The following is an 18,732-nucleotide window of genomic DNA, read 5'->3' as shown; positions in this document are numbered from 1 at the left end:
GTCGAACCATGCACCGGTCGAGTCGGTGCATGGTGCTCTCGATCGAGTTGGCTCAAGGAGTATCTGAAAAATCAGATGAGAGGTTGCAAGGTGTCCGAACTTTCGGCAGTTGTTATACATTATGGTCTATGGGGAGAATGGCGGTGCCGCGAAGCAGACCGAATAATCGACCATGTCCGAATTTTCGGAGTCCGGAAAATCAGTCGGCAACTGTAAAACCCCACTTCTTTCTTTTTTTTTTTTTTTTTTTTGAGACCATGTGGCCAGGGACAGCTCTGACACAGCCAACAAAGACAAGCATAAGCAACTTAATCTGTTGGCAGAACTGCATAGAATGAGGCGCTAGCGAGCATTCTGGGAGCAGCGCAGCGCTGTCAGCACCGTTGGTGTGGTCCATTTTTGTTACGGAGGGTAGTGTGGCGCAGAGCTGTGGGCGCAGCCAGTTCATGTTCAGCGGGGTGGAAGGGTGACGGCAAAGAGGCGTGTGAGGCTATGTGATGCGAAGGAGGCTGGAAAATAAGCATGCGTCGGCCATTGGGGTGGCGGGCAGCTGTGTAGCAGCTCAAATTTCTCTTTTTATTTTCTCTTTTAAAGGATTTCGCATTTCATTACCTTTCGGCACGGATACCCAGCATCCAGGTTTTATCGTTATAACAGATAATGCGGCATAGGGGCATTGCAGGAAGTGGTTTATTTCACCATAAAAAAGATGCACAAGTTGATGGGGCAGCAGTTTCTCATTGTTATAATCGATATATTGTTAAAACCAGTGTCATTGGGAGTGGGTTCGACTGTACTGTTAAGCCTGCATAGCATTATTGTTGCTGCAGCAAGCAGGTTCCTTTAGAATTGTGCTGCTGGTTTATGAATTAAGGTGTTCTAAATAAAGTGTACATAGAATTTAATAGAGCTCACTTTTTAGTAGTGTGGTCATGAAATATCAAGAGTCCAGCTGACTACTTAAAATTCAGCCTACAATTTTTGATAGCATGGACCCATAAGCTGTTTGTGTAGCTATGTTTCGTCTTTGGAGTGGCCATCTGACATCTTTAGGGTGTGGAAATTGTTTCAACATTTTAACGTGTGATGTAGGTGTGTGCAAAATTCAAGCTCATGGAAAAGCTTGCTTACAGTATGTTGTCCAAACCACAGCCACCGAGACAAAGATTAACAATGTAGTGCTCTGTCTGAGTGTCCTTCCCTGTCTGTGTTTTTCGTGCTCTTGGTTTGAGCAATGCATACCACCAAGCCTAAGCATCTACTCTTGTGAACTTAATATGTTGCCCTTGCAAATTTGTTGCAACTAAAGCTCAAGTTTTTAGGTCTGAAAACATTGCCAATGTTAGCAAGGTTATTGAGACAAAATTAACTTTTTTCATTTCTTGTGGCATGGTTTATTTCATTTCATCGTGTTGTACTTCTGACATGTACATCTACTACCTTTAAAGACAATGGCTTTTCTGGGCCCTTTAGCTATTTATTTAAAGTGCTCTTCTCTGAAGGCACCTGGAATAAGTGAGGCCATATAGATGTCTTGCACCATTGAAATATGATATCCAAGTGAACTCATCTTGCTATGTTCATTGAGAGGAGGATGTTCATTTCGACCTAATTGATTACCTGATGACCTTGCATGTAATGATCCCAGGCAGCATTACTTACGAGGAGCAACAATCGGCAAAATGAGCCAGTTGTCTTTTACAACCGAGTAATATCAAAATCAGAATTACAAACAAACAACAAGGCAAGAAACATTCTTGTGGTTGCTCAGGTTTGAGAACAAATGTCACCACAAAACTGAAGATAAATAAACATACAGTGCCTTCGAATGCAACTTGTAACGAGAACAATTTTTTGCAGAAAGTGATCGCCATAGTGACCGACCAGTCACAAATCTCGTCCCTAGTCAGTGCGGGTGCTGGCCAGTCACCATTTGTCGTCGTTTCTGGTGCCAATTTTAAGGCAGCAGGTAAGAGTGGAACAGTGTTTTATATTTACATTGTGTGTTTTGTCACTGATTGGCCTTTCCTCCTGGCATGCCTCTGAGTTGTCAAGCCAGAAAAGTTGTTTTGCATACTTTTGGGCTGCACAATTTGATCAAGATCCACCATTTGAAAGTGTAGGAATGTGCTTGGAACAATTTAATTTGTGCTGATGAAGTCACGGTTGAGTTTTGTAGTGCTACTTAGCAGCAACTGTGCTGTTAATTTACTTTTATGAAATGTTTTTGTGGCAAATTGACCTTGAGATGATGCTTGAGAGAGGCTAGTGTAGGATCTATAAATTTTCTCTCAAGTTGGTGTAGAAGCCCTGTAAAGGGAAATGCAGACTGCTTAAATGTTCTGCATCTGTCTATTAAGGCAAAAGTCTTAAGTGGCTCATACCCCCGATACAGTCGAACCCGGTTATATCGAACTCGCAAAAAAATGCCTATCAGTTCGATATAGAGCATAATTCGATATAAGCCTGCTAAATAATTGGATGTCATAAAAGCCCATACCATTTATAAAATCACTTTATCGATGAAACTAGCTTACTTGCGCATAAATTAGTCCTGCATTTTCTTCTACTTGGGCAATTTCGCTGCTTGCGATGCACGCACTTTCCCACATTGTCAAAAGGAGTCAGAGCAGCTCAGGCCGCAACCTTCCGCATTCACGCAGAAGCACCGGACTAGTGCGAGCGCACCAACCACTTCGGAGGACATGAGCAAAGGACCGTCCTTGCTTTCCTCATTTTGCCCACATTCATTTGTGCTCGGTACGATCTCGGCGATGTAGTCTTCGTTTTCGAGCTCTCCCGTGGTCTCGACACCATCATTTGCACTCACAAATCCTCCACCGTTGATTCATCAACAGCTTCCGGAAATTCTGACAGCTCGCTCCAAACTTCAACAGCAACAGCTTCGTCGCATTCATCACCATGTAGTCATAACCAAGCACGCGGAAACCGGCACAAGTAAAGAACCACTTGTACATAACCATGCGTGCGCATCGGGCGCCATGGGCACCAGGTCGCGAGTTTGGCCGCTTTAGCCCCAATCGTGCTGAGAGTGCTTCTCGGAATCTTGCACGCTGCGAGGACATCTGAGTTGTCACCACGTTCGACCCGATTTATGATTTCAATTTCATGATGAAAGGCGAATTCTGCCGCTTCATCACGGCAACACTGCGGGAGAAGGCCCACAGACAACGAACCAGAAAAGCAGCGAGACAACTCGCACTTTCGCCATCTTGCACGACGAGGGCACAAGAGCCTCTGACTGGCTGTCTGAGCAAGCGCTGCGGGCGGGCCAGGATCATTTTTTTGCAGGGGCGGGTCGACAGCTCGCCCGAGCCAGTGCGGTCACGGTAGGGAGAGCGGTTGGATGGAGCGCCACCGCCGGATTTCCCCGCTACCGTGTGGGAAAGCCAACTTCTGGGGGCACTGTTCCGCCGCTTGACGTTCAATATATCGGGATTCACTTCTGTTTTTGTTCGATGTAAGCGTAATTTTTGCTATATATACTCACTAACTATACCGCAACCAGAAATTGTTCGATATATAGAATAATTCAATGTAAACAGGTTCGATATAGTCGGGTTCGACTGTCGTCTGAGAAGTGTGGTGTGCGGTGCAAAAAGTCATGCGAGCTTGCCTCGCGCTCATGCTATTGCTTGCGTGTTCGTCATCTTCTTCAGCTGGCTCCGATGCCCCTTGTCATGCCAGCATTCCCATGCTGCCCCTCACACTCATGCCACTTTTCTCACACTCAACGTCATCTTTCACGACGCTCCAGTGCTGCTCATCATGCCAAAAAAAAAGGCAAAGTTAATTAAGTTAGAGTTAATTCAGGCCCTCGAACCCATGGCGTTCAGTAGGAGCCCAACCCTCCAGCTTATCTGGAAGCCGAACCCACGACCTTTGGTGTTGGGTGAAGTTAATTATGGCATAGTTTATATAGAGTTCATTAAAGCACTCGAACCCTCGTCTGGTGGGTATTGAACCCACCACCTTTGGTGTTAATTAAGGTAGCATCAATTAAGGCACTCTAACCAACAACCTTTGGTGAAAGAAAAGTCATGGTAAGTGACAACGCATCTGAATGAAAATTTCAAGTAATTTAATGAATGATTCTGAAGGATGCAGGATTGAATGAATGATGCAGGCTTTTGCCTTCACCACCTTTAGTGAATGCTAAAGTGACTGTCAATTCTTGAAATGGGTCTCATTGCATTCTTTCTGTAATCTGCAAGTTAGTCAATCAGCTATGTACTTGGTCTCTTGCAAACTAAAAGAACACCAGTTCACAGAACTTCGTAGAATAACAAGACTGGCAGCCTGCATGAATCATAACTCGCAGTGTATCATCACCAACAAATTAAGCACAAATAAATTGGGCTAACTATAATGTGTCTTTCACGTCTGCAGTTGCCACTCTTTGTGATGTCAGCATGGTTCCAGCTTGTGCAGCAAATTTGGTGCCTTTGCCACTGTTGGTGATTGGAAGTGTAATAACAGTGTGAGAATAGCAAAATCTTCTAATCGAATATTAAAATATACAAGCTTCGAATAATGGCAATTTTATCACTTCTAAACACAGTAAAATATAAAAATACCTGTGCAGTCTGCTTGGCAACAAAAGGTTTAGTTGCGTCATTTGATATATTTAACGCCACTATCAACTATACTTGAGCTCATTTGAAATGCTTTGAATTGCAAATTAAGGAAATGCGACTGTATCTGGTGCACTATGACAATGACAGTAGTACCCCTGTCACGCAGGCAAACTCAAGTGCACTTTGAGCGAGCGCACTTCGCCGCCAGTGTCATTCACAGGCGGCCACATGGGCATGCTTAGTGACACTGCAGAGTACACATGTCAGTGAGTGTGTTCGATGAACACATTTCGCGGTGGCGAAGTATGTGGCCTCGTTAGCAATGAGTAAAAAGTAAGTAAAGTATCATTGAAAGCAGTCGGGAGTAATTTTTAATATTTTTTTTATATTGCTAATGTTACAGGGTAATAAAGTGTGCCACACTGCAAAAAAAAAAAAAAAAAGAAAAGAGACAGCAGAAGATTACTCTCGCTTTGGCTGCTTACAAATATATGCTTTGGCTTCCGACTCCCGATTGCCATCACCACTAACTTGAAAGAACACTCCTCTCTCTTGTGCAGCAGTGCGCCGCCAAAATGACATTCGATGTGCTGAAGTGCACTTGCTCCAAGTGCACTTTATTTTGCCCCTGTTACAGGGGTATTATGCAAAAAGCACTTCAACAGATGCACGTAGAACTGTAGTGCTCAATGAAGGAGCCAAGCGCATTACCATGCGGCACCGCACATTGTGTTAAAGGGATCTGACTCTGGTAAGATTTCAAAAAAGATAAGTACTAATTTGCCTAAATCTGGAGAGAAAATTCGTAGGCTGCCTAAGGCGAGAGAAGCATGCTTAACAACTGGAAACTATTGTGTATAAATGATTTGCTCCATGCCTTCGCTCACGAACTTGTGTGTTTGCGCACAGTTCTCCTGGAGCAGAATCATTCTGAAGTCTGTCCACATGCCTCAGTGTTTCCTCCTCTGCAAAATTTTCCAAGTTATTGGGCAATTGTAAAAAGCAAACTTCACTAAGGAGAAAATTCGTTTCATAGAATTATCTTGAATTTTTTACCCATAATATGCGTCGCAAACTTAATCTTTTAAGATTCAGTCAACACGAAACGAACCAATGTTAAACTAACTGCGTGACACTGCCTGGTGCAGCCTGCTTGCGTAACAAATACCGAAATAAGTTAAAATAGCGTTTGGGGCCCATAGAAAGCATCGTAAATATGTCCTAGTGAAATTCAGTACACGCCAAAGCAACTGTGCCACAACAGCCAAGCTGTTTTTCGTTAACTGCGTCATAATGCCCGGTGCTGCTAGCGTGCCGTAAGCCTAAATCGCTTGAAATTCAGCGTAGACTGTCAAACAATTTCTCACCTTGCCATGGTCCAATAGCGCAGGAGTGCCATGTCGAAGTGCAGCAGGAATGCAAATATGCGCCGAGAGCCCAACAGACCTGAACTACTTAAAAAAAAAAAAAGACAAATCGGACGCCGAACAGTCGAACACACTTGCACAGCCGACCTCGCATGCTTCGGTGGCATGTCTGGCGCGTGCATACTGGCGCAAGGTATATGCAGAGTGTCTACCAACTGGAAAAACCAGGAAAACCGGGAAATCTCAGGGATTTTGAGCAGTCTGGAAAACTCAGGGAAAACTCAGGGAATTTGTGCCTCTATCAGGGAAAATTAGCTGCAATGTTATTGAAAGGGTCGAAAGTCGCGGTAATGCTGGCTTGAGTTACAGACAGGAATCGTAATGAATCATCTTCGACGCCCTGTCATCGGCTGGAGGAGTTGCCAGTGTACAGTCAACGACCGACTTTCCGGATGCCCAATGATTTGGACGGCTTCGCGGCACCACAACGTACCCAATAAAGTAAATGTATCAGAACGTCTGAAATTTCGGACGCCAGAATCCTTCGCTGTCCGATTTTCCTGACTTTTTGCCATGACTGCAGGTCCAAAACAGCATTAATAAAAACCACCACCGCTGCCATTTTGATTACGTCGCCGCCTCGAACCAGCGCTCTCGCACGCAGATTTGCAGCAGCTGTAGCCACCACTGCGGCAACGCTAGACCTAGCTGCTTTGATGTTCGTCATTAAGCTTCTTGCCATTGGGTGCCATATTTTTCATTGCAAGAATTCACTGTTGTCAGCAATGGCACCGACTCCACCTTTGTGGTCCTCGTGATTGGCTTAGAAGCTTGGAAAGCACGGTGTGTTGCATAATACCGGTTCCCGAAATTCAGCTTTGCCTTTGTACAGTAATGTTACCTGGTGAAGCATACGCAAAAGTATAGCAGTGAAGCATAACAAGCGTAGGAAGGGGTTATTGCCACGGGACACAGTACGTATTCCTTAATTATACATGCGTGCACCCGGTATCTCCTGTCACAGTATGAGCACCGATATGCCTAATACGTGTCCCGACAGGCCTTTAGAGTTTTTGAATGTGCCTGTGGCAGTTTGAGCCCTTAAGGGCAGTAAATGTCATACATTTCTTTTTTCCAACTGGCCGATTTTTCGGACGTTTTCGCGGCTCCTAGGGAGTTCAAAAAATTGGACTTCAACTGTGCAACTGATCAAGAAGATGCTTCAAATGGGTCTGTGGGACAAACAAGTGGCGGAAGAAGGACAAGAACAGAAAGGACCTACGCATTGAGGAATAAACAGGAAAGGAAGCATGCTGCCACCGTTTTGACGCAGCTTGAGCTCAAAAAACAAAGTGTTGGCTGATACCGAGATGCAGGTGTCCCTCATCCAAACCAAAATAAACTCTTTAAAACAGTGAAGCACAACACTGAGGCGTTGTGCACAGGCTGAGAGTATGTCAGGACAGTTGACGTTGACTTACGAGCTGTTGAGAGAGAATCTCAATTGTGACAAAGTTCGGGCCTCATACCACTGAGCTTGCTATCAGTTGACAGAAGTAGCTCTTATTCGAAAATATTTCTTCTCTATGCATCTCCTTTTTATTTGTATTTGAGAATGTCCGACTCGATTTGCAATTTTTTTGAAGACATTTTATTTGCTGTGCATTTTACTAACCCCTCCCTTCTATTCTCTTTTTGAATAACATGAGCACTACTCCTTAGTATTCAAATTGGACTAAGTCGTCGTTTTTTTTTTTTTTTTTTCATATGCTTACTAGAGAGTGACAGCATCGGGTGATATGGTTTCAGCCCATCTTGACCTAAAACATAGTTTTGCATCACTCAGGGAGTTTTGTAAGGGCACTCGGGGAAAACCTGGGAAACTCAGGGAATTTGGAAATGTTAATTTGGTAGACACCCTGTATATGTATGCATGGTAGCGAAGCTCCCGTAGAAGCCCATACATCCTGCAATGGCAGCTTTTGGAAGCACAGCACTGCCATCTACATTTTGCGAGGCCAACTTCCTGGTAAAAAAAAAATTAACTTTTGCCATTTAAGGCTTCTTGTACCATGTCGTCTACTGCTCTAGCTCGCATCACATCGCATTTACTACATACACAGCACACAACAGCACAAAGAAAGTGAAAGTAAGTGAGGAAGAATATTTGCCACTTCGCATAACAATCCGACATGAATTATTAACTGACCCATCTTTATAACTATCATTCTATAATGGCAGGCATCACACTAGTGAGCCTTGAGAGCTTTGCATGAATTTAGAGCAGTAAGTTCGCTCAGATTTTGAACTAAGTACCAAATGCATTTGTACTTGGTATCAACACACATCTGTTATTTCGGTGTTGAGATAAAATCAACACTACATTGAAATAATTCACAAGAACCATACTTTCATCTTCACTAACACAGCACGCGTGCCACTTGTAGGTTTTTCAGGTACTGAATACAAAACTAAAACATACTACTATTTAGCGAAAATGCAGTTAAATATGGTGATACCGTTGCGGCATATCTTGGCATGCATCATCACAAGCAAACTGCAGGAAACCTGCACAGTTTCATACTCATAATATGCGACTTAAATAAAGATAAGTCGCATGGAATTTCATTTATGCGCAAAACTTTTTAGTTTTGGCAGGAAAAAAAAAATATTGTCTATTCATTTCCCATTCTTTATTTAGTATGCTCGCGTCAGCTAATGGCTGATGCGAACACTAGGCGCGGCGTGTTCCCTGTTGCCAGTTTTCGCAAAGTGTCCGCTCTTGTCGAATTTTTCTCTGCGGCATGCTGGTAGTGCCGCCCACAGTCGAACGATGCTATTATGAAAGGAGTGCCTGGGGAGCAGGTGCTTCGTCTGTCCCTCGCTTCATCACACCTACGAAACGATTACTCAACCTCCAGTACTGAATGTGCGGGAAGCCAGCACATGATACCAAGCCATCTTGGCACTCCCACTTTTTGCACACATAGCAGAGCACCTGTAAAAGAGTGTGTATGGGCTACATGTGCACTCAGTCACTGCTAGTAAATGGATAGATGCACTCGAACCTGACCCCCTCCCCAATCCCCTCTCCCGCTTCCATCAACTTGCTCCCCTCCCTCACCCCGCCCTCTTTTTTTTTCTTGCACTCCCAGAAAGACTGCACTGATCTGCCCACCATCCTTCTTGGCTCATTCTTGCATACTTTCACTCTCATCCAAAGCCTACTGCGTGCAGGGTGCTATAGGATCTTATCACACTTAGACTTCATATGGAACATCACTCTGCTCTGCGGTCCCTCTTGGTTGCATGATTTGAGACGTGCGTTCACAAGCAGCCACTTATAAATCAACCATTTGACCATCTGCATCCACGGAAGTTTCCATTTATTGTCTCTGTATTCCTTCGCGGTAGTAGTAAAATTTTGTTATATTGAAATGGTGTATAAGACACAGTGTTATATTGAGATTGTAAACACCTGTTGTTCTATAGACAGCAAGTCATAAAAAGTTAAATACTTTGTTATATCCTAGTTTAACTGTATTCACTCATTAATGAGGGTGAGACTATACATTCCAGTATAGCTATGAATGAAAGCATGCAGCAAAGGCTTATCAACAGAGGCAGTTATGTATGGTCACTTTCTTTGATCAGAACTGTTTCTACTTTTGTGCAGATGGCAGTGCCTCACACATGATCGTCAAGAGCCCCATAGAGCCACCCATGAAGCGCATCAGGAAGGTGTCTGTCCCCGACAAGGTCAATGGGAAGTCGACAGCTACACCAATTGTCATGACAGAATCTCAGGTAAGTTTGGGCCCATGAGCAAACAGAAAGCAACACACCAAGGCTAGCCAAATAGTCAGACTAATGTACCTTGTCGTGGGCAGCGAACATTCTTATTCAGCATGCTGAATACCATGCGTGAAGGGACAAGTGATAAAAACATGTCTAGCTCTAACTCATCTAGGTCTAACCTGTTAGTCCTCGGTGCTGCTTCACCCGCTTTTTGCTGTTGGTGCGGCCGTGATCAACCTGCACAGCACAGACAATGGCTGTGCAGGGAACGGTGATTCAGTCACGTGATGTACAGTCCCATTTCCGTGTATCACGCAGATTCTCCTTGTAATAACCCACCTGCCGTAAAGATGGGAAAGCCCTCCTGTATTTTGGAGAACAACTGGAAAACCACCTTTCTATGAAATAAAACATTGCCACAAAATATAGGTCCAATATTAAATCGAGAACCTTATTGGTATCCAATACAACATAACGTCACTAATTCTTTAGCTTCAGAGGGAAAAAAGCACTTCGATTTTGTTCAGCAGACATTCTATTGATAAAATTATATTTTTCAGACCTTCATTACTAGAACTGAGCTGTAATCAGTAATAGCACACTAATTTGTTAGGTTATGCATTACTTCCAGCGAGTGGTAATGGTGTTTCTTTAAGTCAAAAGCTGTTATTTTTAGAAACTTTTTGTGTTGTTCTTGCTCGTATTTCAAATGCCGAATTTTTCACAGAGGCTCTTCTATAGTACAGTTGCCAACTGATAAAACAGACACCGATAATCGGGACATGCTCGATAATACGGACAGATTCGCGGCACCGCCATTCGCCCCATAGACTTCATGTATAAGGACGACCAATATTTCGGACAGCCACCAGCTCTACATTCGATCCGTGGCTGTAGTGTATGCCAACTCCGCCGACATTATCTCCTCTGGCAACCTCGACATCACGTATGGCCTCGGAGATTACATGTTGGATGGTAATCCCTGAGGCGTTGCCTTGGTCGCAGCACTACACCTCAGAGATTTAACTCCAAATGCCGATCTTGGAGACTTTGCCAGAATTATAGGTCACATCAACATTGTGATCATCATATCCTATTCTGGCAACCCCGCACATGGCCTGCCCTCGCCATTCTGTTTGTTGAGTTTGTCTTTCGGACACCGTTCCACTATTCTGTGCTTGTTTGTTTAGTTTGCGTGCCAGATAGTGCTCTACTGGCTCTAAGAAGTCTTTCTTGTGAACTTATTGACAGGCCACTTCAAATGGCACCTATGGTACCCTCGCAGTCTGACTCTGAATGAGTCTCGAGTCGCAGTCTGAATGACTCCACAACTGAAGAGCGTAAACCTGCCGTCTACCACAACGTGCTCAAATGTGGACGTCACTGATGACCCGCTAGGCTGTGGTGTGCCAATTTCTGCCGCCGTTGGATTTGAAGGCTTTGCAGACGTCGACAGCGCGATGTCGTATGCCGAACTGACCGATGACAAAATAATTGAGCAAGTTCTCCCACCATCACACAGCGACTCAAAATCGGATGATGATGGTGGTGGTGGTGGTGGTGGTGGTGGTGGTGGTGGTGGTGGTGTGCCGTGTACAGTCGAACCCAACTATATCGAACTCGTTTACATCGAATTATTCTATATATAGAACAATTTCTGGACACGACATAGTTACAATGAGTATATATCGCAAAAATTACGCTTACATCGAACAAAAATAGCAGCGACACCCAGTATATCGAACGTCAAGCGGCGGAAAGTGCCCCCGGAAGTTGGCTTTCCCTCGCGGTGGCGGAGAAAACCCGGCTGCGCGGCTCCATCCAACCGCTCTCCCTACTGTGACCGCGCCCGACCGCGCTGCCTCGGACGAGCCGTCGGCACCCCCCCTGCAAAAAATGATCCTGGCCCGCGCACAGCGCTTGCTCAGACAGCCAATCAGATGCTCTTGTGCCCTCGTCGTGCAAGATGGCGGAAGTGCGACTTGTCTCGCTGTTTTTGCGTGCGCCTTGTAGGCCTTCTCTCGCAGTGTTGCCATGATGAAGCGAAAGAATTTGCCTTTCGTCGTGAAGCTCGCAATCATAAATCGTGTCGAACGCGGTGAGAAGTCAGATGTCCCTGCAGAGCACAAGATTCCGAGGAGCACTCTCGGCACGATCTTGAAGAATAAGGGGGAGAGATTAGGGCTAAAGCGTCCAAACTCGCGACCCGGTGCCCGTGGTGCCTGACCCGTACGCACGGCCGTGTACGAGTAGTTAATCTGAAATTGCTTCAGCCGTGCCGACTTCCGCGTGCTCGGTGATGATCGTAAATTCTGATGAATGCGATGGAGCTGTTGCCAGTGTTGCCGAAGTTTGGAGTGAACTGTCAGAATTTCCGGAAGCTGTTGACGAATCAACGGTGGATGAGTTTGTGAGCGCAAATGATGTGTCGCGACCACAGGAGAGCCTGAAAACGAAGACTACATTGCCAACATCATACCGAGCACAAGTGAAAGTGGGCACAATGAGGAAAGCAACGACGGTCCTTGGCCCACACCCTCCGAAGTGATTGGTGCGCTCGCACTAGACCGGTGCTTCTGCGCGAATGCGGAAAGTTGCGGCCTCAGCTGCTCCGACTCATTAATGTGGAAAAGTGCGTGCGTCGCAGGCAGCGAAATTGCCAAAGCAGAAGAAAATGCAGGACTATTTCGTATGAAACTAAGCTAGTTTAATCAATAAAGTGATTTTATAGTTGGTATGTGCTTTTATGACATCCAATTATTCAGCAGGCTTATATCGAATTATGCTCTATATCGAACTGATAGGCGTTTTTTTGCGAGTTCGATATAGCCGGGTTCGACTGTACCGTGTGCTCCGGAGCCTTCTCATGCAAACTCAAGCCTTTGTAGTCTTTGCAATGGCATACAGCGACGGCACAAAACTGGCAGAAATACAGGCTTACTGCTTGCATGCGAGCGCAAGTATGTGCAGCAACGAATCGACCACTTATTTTTTGCACAGGGGCCTTAAAATGTAGATAAAATTATCCTTTTTTTTTTTTGATGGATTCGTTTTTTTTTTGCATTCGATAGTTCGGACTTATGTTCCCCGCGGAATCCAAATTATCAGTTGTCGACTGTATCTATGTTACCTTAAACTAGGCTTTTTACCCGGTCCTAAATGTTGTTGCAGTTGTCCTTTAAGGACGACTAAAGAAGGGTGAACATCACATTCCTATTGTGTTTTCAAGGATTAATAAACAATTTGAATTTGAAGAATCTAGGCTGCCACCCAAATGTCCGAAGCCAGAAAAAACTTTAAAAATTTATCTTGAATGTAGGCCAAACCAAAATTGTGAGGGCAGCATTCACAAAATGAAAACAGCATTTATTTAATACAGTAAAACCTCGTTAATTCGTATTTTACGGGACTGCAGAAAATGTTTGAATTAACCGGATGTCGAATTAACGAGGTTTTCACAATAATAACTCAAAAAATGCCTAAAACATCAACATACCATTACTTCATGAAATAACTGGTTATTGTTGCTTGTTGCGCATGAGAAATTTGCACGGAAAGCGCAAGTTTTCGGAGTTCTTGTAGGTGGTGCAGTCCACGCAGACTGTTGGGTGAAAGGACACAGATGTCCTCTAAAGCTTTAAGGTGTCATTGGCCTCTTTAGCAGTGTGGCGCGGCACTTCACACGCATTTATTACGGGCGCATTTTCGCTATCAGAGTTGGGCTCTTCGTCGCCTAGTACATCCAGTATTTCGTCGTCGTTGAGGCGACCGGCAACGGCAGCGTCACTATCGATGTGGATGTATTCATCCAGCGGGACATCCGGAGGCGTAAGTCTGTCGAAGCGACTGTCATCTTCCTTCGGCATTTTGGTTAACGTCCGCATCCCCGGCTTCCACAGAATCACTGTCGCGGACAAAGCCGCTGTGCCGGAAGGAGTTCACAACTACTGCGGGCGGCGTGTTGCTCCACACATGCGCCACCATGTGCACTGCACTGAGCAGAGTTACATCACATTTTTTCTTTGCCTCCATAGAGAGCAACACGCACTCAAGCACTTGTCTTCTGTATGGGGCCCCACCCATCGAGCTCATAACCTTTCATCCCAACCCCTTTCAATGAAGTTATTCCTTGCTTCCTTCCTTCTGTATCGGCCTTTCACATACTGAATAATTCCCTGACCCAGAGGCTGCAGGGAAGCTGTTGTGTTAGGCGGCAGAAAAAGCAGCTGTATGTTTGTCAGCCCCAACACATTATTGTGCGCACTACAGTTATCTAGAACAAATAAGCTTTTTGCGCGATTTTGCACAAAAGCAGCGGTCCACTTCACGCAGCCAGGCCTGAAATATCGCTGAGGTCATCCACGCCTTTCGATTCGAGTGGTAGTCTGCGGGAAGTTTCGTTATGCTTTTGAAGCATCTCGGCTTTTCTGCTTTGCCGATTATCAATAGCAGTAGCCACTCCGCGCCAGTCGTGTTGGCAGCCAGCAAAACATTTATTCTGTCCTTGCTTCGTTTACCGCCAACGCAAGGGTCCCCCTTAAATGTGATGTTTTTATCCGGCAGGGCTTTGTAGAAGAAGGCTGTCTCGTCTGCGTTTAAAAATGTTGCAGGCATCATAATAGGCTAAGCGTGCAGGATATCCGGCCCTCCAATCTTCGACAACGCCTTCATTCATAGCCCCTCTCTCGCCACACACGCTTCGGAAAACCAGGCTGTGTCTTTCCTTGAATTGGTTGGTCCAGCCTTCCAATGCCTTGAAGTCTTCGATGCTGAGCTTCAGCGCATACTTGTCACCCTGCGCACAGATAAAGGGGCCACTCAAAGGCAAGCTGTGCATTGTGCGAATCGGCAATCCATATCGCTTCAAGTTTCGGGTGCGCTGCCGTTTGCAGTCTCTTCCTGTTGTCAGCGAACTTGTCGCTGTCGTATTCCTGAAGAATCTCCACTTCATTTTTCACGTACGTGCTGAGCGTCCTTCTCTTCACGTTGAATTTATACATTATGACCTGCCGAGGCACCCCTGGCTTCACAGCTTTCAATATTTCTACTTTCGCTGCCAAATCCTTCGCCTCATACTTCGCCCGCTTTGGTGAGGCATGAGAGCACATGGTGGCGCGGCTAGTTGGGCAACGAAGCGATGGGTACACTCACGATGGCAAGAAAAAACAAAGTATAAACTGAAAAAAGACAAACGCAAACAAAATCTAACACACAGACACAAAAAAAAAGTTCCGCCATCCTCGCACACGCACCTGACACAAACCGATAAACACGATAAAAACGACAACGAAAAAAAGAACTGCACAACTCCGCAACCACGCAACTGCACAAACAAAAGACAACGTCGGAAATGGTGGACAGCAATACAAAGGAAAAAACATCTATGTATAGATTAGGGTTGCTAGCATAGACCGATAACTACTGTGCCGATAACCATAGCAATGCGAAGGTAGTGCCAAGCACCAAAAGAGACTGCAAAGCCAGAAGGTACGTCATAGGTTTGTCTATTAAGTAGCAATAAAATAAACATGGCGGCCTTGACGTATTTTTGGCCTTTCGGCACTCCCAGCACACGCAAGCATGGCCTTTGAGATTGGCGCACGCTAATCGAAGACACCATCGCTGGAAGTGTGAATTGAACACCCCCTAGTGCCACCTGATCCTATATGCCTCACGGGCCTCTGGGCTCCGCGAACTGTCCGAATTAACCAAAGTAGGACCAAATATGTCCGAATTAACGGTAGGACCAAATATGTCCGAATTAACGGGAGTTTCATAACATAGGGTTATGGGTTATGTACATGTTTGACAGGACCAGACGGCGCGTCCGAATTAACCGAATTTCCGAGTTAACGGAGGCCGAATTAACGAGGTTTTACTGTATGAACATGCCTAGCTCACTCTACATCATCATCGTTGCTAGCCTCGTACGCTTGCGGAGGCGCACAAGCTCGCGCCTGCGCAGACAGTGCTGCACGGCTCGTACGCGTCAAAACGCGGCACAATCTCTGTGGAGAACTCCTCTCTGTTATCACGCACTTATCTTCCTTATTGCTGTCATCTTCTCGTTGCGGCAAATGCAAGAAGCGTCTCCCGTTGCCCCCTCCATTGTGGACGTTTTTCTCATCGATGCTGAAGTCCCACCCGGCTTGAACGTTTGATGATGCCTCTGTGGCTGGCACAACTTTTCGACTGAAAGCGGCTGCAGTGGTGTCACCTGTTTGGTGCAATTACGGTAACGCTGCACTGCACACCGATACTACACAGGTCAAAATGGTGACATTGCTCGTGTACTTCAGTTGGCTACTGGCACTGCTAATAATGGCAGTAGCTATGCACGACACTTTATTATTTTCAGTTACAAATTGGCGCATTTTTTTTTTTTTTAAATCCTCGAATCTAAACCAACCCTAGTGTTTGGCATATGATTACGTGAAAAAAAAGCTATTGGCCTAGACTTGAATAAATATGATATGTACACAGAAGCAAGAATCGGCTTTTTAGAGAGATTGTTGAAGCAAAAACGATAAAAATGCTTTATGAAATGTGTATAAAGCATGCCTTACCCGCCGTGGTTGCTCAGTGGCTATGGTGTTGGGCTGCTGAGCACGAGGTCGCGGGATCGAATCCCGGCCACGGCGGCCGCATTTCGATGGGGGCGAAATGCGAAAACACCCGTGTGCTTAGATTTAGGTGCACGTTAAAGAACCCCAGGTGGTCAAAATTTCCGGAGTCCTCCACTACGGCGTGCCTCATAATCAGAAAGTGGTTTTGGCACGTAAAACCCCAAATATTATTATTATTATAAAGCATGCCTTCTATATAGCAAAACAGCTTGATTTTCTTGGAGTGCCAGCATGGGCTACGTAGAATTGATAGGTTGTCAATTCTTTCTGGTTTTCTGATACTGTGCACTGACATGCTCGGCTTACATTCACATATGTGTGGCGTGAAGTAGCAAAAGGGTCACACAGTAATAGGCTGTTCGAAGTAGTGTCTTTGTGTGTACGTATGTGCCTTTAGTCATCCTTCGCTCGGCTTTAGTCATCCTCATGGAATACCAACGTGCCCAAACTGCCACCCTAATGAACCTGTTTGTTGACCAGTGGTGTGATGTTGTGGTCTGTTCCTGCACAGGCCAAATCCCCAGTGGATCAGGAGAAGGACAAGCTCCAGCGGGAACTGGAGGCCCTTCGTAAGCAGGCAGAGCAGTACAAGGCCCAGCTTCAGCAGAAGTCGCACGAAGCTGAGCAGTACAAGAAGCAGCTGGAGCAGATGAAGTCCAGTAGCTGAGAGATGAGAGCAAGAGGAGGACAGAGAATCGTGTGGCCATCGTCATCTCACCAGGGCTTCTTGGGGACGAGGGAACACTTTTTTTTCCCCCTGATTGCCTGTACATACTGCGCATTGCAATGAACTCATTGTTTTTATAGCAAACATGTGGTTCCCTTGTGTTTATTTTTAAAAATTTTTTGTGATACCTTGAAGGTTCCAGTGGTGATGTTTTAACACCTTTGATCAATATACAGTTCAAATAAAGAAAGCGCATCTGGCACAAAAATATTCGTAACATGCCAATTTTAGCGAGAAACGTTTAAGATGACTTTTTTTAATCCAATAATTTGTTATATTTCTGTTTGTTGTATCCATGTTTGACTGTAGTTCATATATATTAAAATATTAGCTTTTTTTTATGCAATTAATGTACGGTTTAAAGGCAGATGCAACTGGCCTCACAAAGGCCCCTCTACCGAGCTTGATGTGCCGTGTCTCCCTCACACTTAGAAATGCACAGGCCAGGCATGTGAGTGCAGACTCTGAATAACGTCTACATGCAGCTTATATTATGCCGCTGCTCCAGCTTGTCAAAGGGTTTGGTTAAGTTCTAGTTTGGCTTTCACCACAACAAGCAACAACACTTAGCAAGCTAAACTATTTAAGCACTTTGTTTGGCACAAGATGTAGCTATCTGCACATATAATAATACAGCTTTAGCCAATAATGCCAGCTGCTTCAGTCCAAAATTGTGTGAGAAATGGCAGTATGGGCACATTTATATGGAGGATTGCTGCAGTCTCGTTGGCTGCCTGTGCACTTAGCTTCAGCTTTCTCCACTCTACGAAGTGGAGGGTGAGGAGGACATCGAGGCACCGTAGCAGCCGCCGGAGAAGAACGCCCCTCTTCCCTCACGTCACCCCTGTTGTGATTAGCCGCTGGCCCATCACACCCTTCGGTCACGGCTTGCACGATTATGGGGAACGGGCCGACGGCCTCGTCAAAATGATTCTCGACATGGATGAATGGATGAATGAGGTATTGCCGGACCAGCGCGGCAATACCTCATTCAGGAGAGGTTTGAGCAATTAGCAATGATACGGCTATCACCTGTCAGCAGCACAAACTGGCGTGACCAAGCCAAAGACGCGGTCAGTGCAATGATCCGGCCATCACCTGTCAGAATACGATCAAAGTCAGCGGAAAGGGCAACCTACCTACGAATTGGTGGGACCTGATGTCATCGGCTTCCTGACACCGGATTGGGGAAAGTGACTAAACAATGATCACACAAGGCATAAAAGAAGCTACGGACGGGGGGAGTGATCGGCGACTACCACTTCCTCATCAACTTTTCTGTATTACTTTGCATTTTCTTGTACATACGTAAATATATACGTGTTTGTCTAACGTCCTGAATATCGGACACAGCCTCATGTTCACTTACCCCTCCACGAGGAAAGAGGATCTCACGTCTTCGAACCCCAAGTCGCAACACCTCCCTGCCTAGCGCGCCACAGGAGAGGGCACGCATCCGGGCCGCGTTCCTCGCTCGCGCACACGATATTGAACCACGTTTGCTGACTCACCCTCACACCCTTCACTCATACGGAACCTCACGGCGTTGTGAGGTTCCAGCTTACGTGCACCGGCTTAAGAGACCGTTTATAGTCTTCCTGTGTATAGTGTCCCAC

At 45.5% G+C, this 18,732-nt stretch overlaps 1 protein-coding gene across 7 annotated transcripts in view; it reads left to right on the top strand.

Moving 5' to 3' along the window:
- The window catches only part of LOC142582270 (uncharacterized), a 69,315-nt gene extending 52,115 nt beyond the window's left edge, over window positions 1-17,200 (top strand). For all 7 annotated transcript variants that reach the window (XM_075691764.1, XM_075691762.1, XM_075691761.1 and 4 more), the window contains 3 exons: window positions 1,861-1,969; window positions 9,642-9,772; window positions 16,901-17,200. In XM_075691764.1, coding sequence (XP_075547879.1) covers window positions 1,861-1,969; window positions 9,642-9,772; window positions 16,901-17,056 — 396 coding nt within the window. In that variant the 3' untranslated portion in view covers window positions 17,057-17,200. The remainder of the gene's footprint in view (window positions 1-1,860; window positions 1,970-9,641; window positions 9,773-16,900) is intronic.
- Window positions 17,201-18,732: the final 1,532 nt, after the last annotated feature.

Source organism: Dermacentor variabilis, chromosome 5 (genome assembly GCF_050947875.1).
Source record: "Dermacentor variabilis isolate Ectoservices chromosome 5, ASM5094787v1, whole genome shotgun sequence".
Lineage (NCBI taxonomy): Eukaryota > Metazoa > Arthropoda > Arachnida > Ixodida > Ixodidae > Dermacentor > Dermacentor variabilis.
The sequence above is the reverse complement of the archived record's forward strand: the minus strand, read 5'-3'. Positions and strand labels throughout refer to the sequence as shown.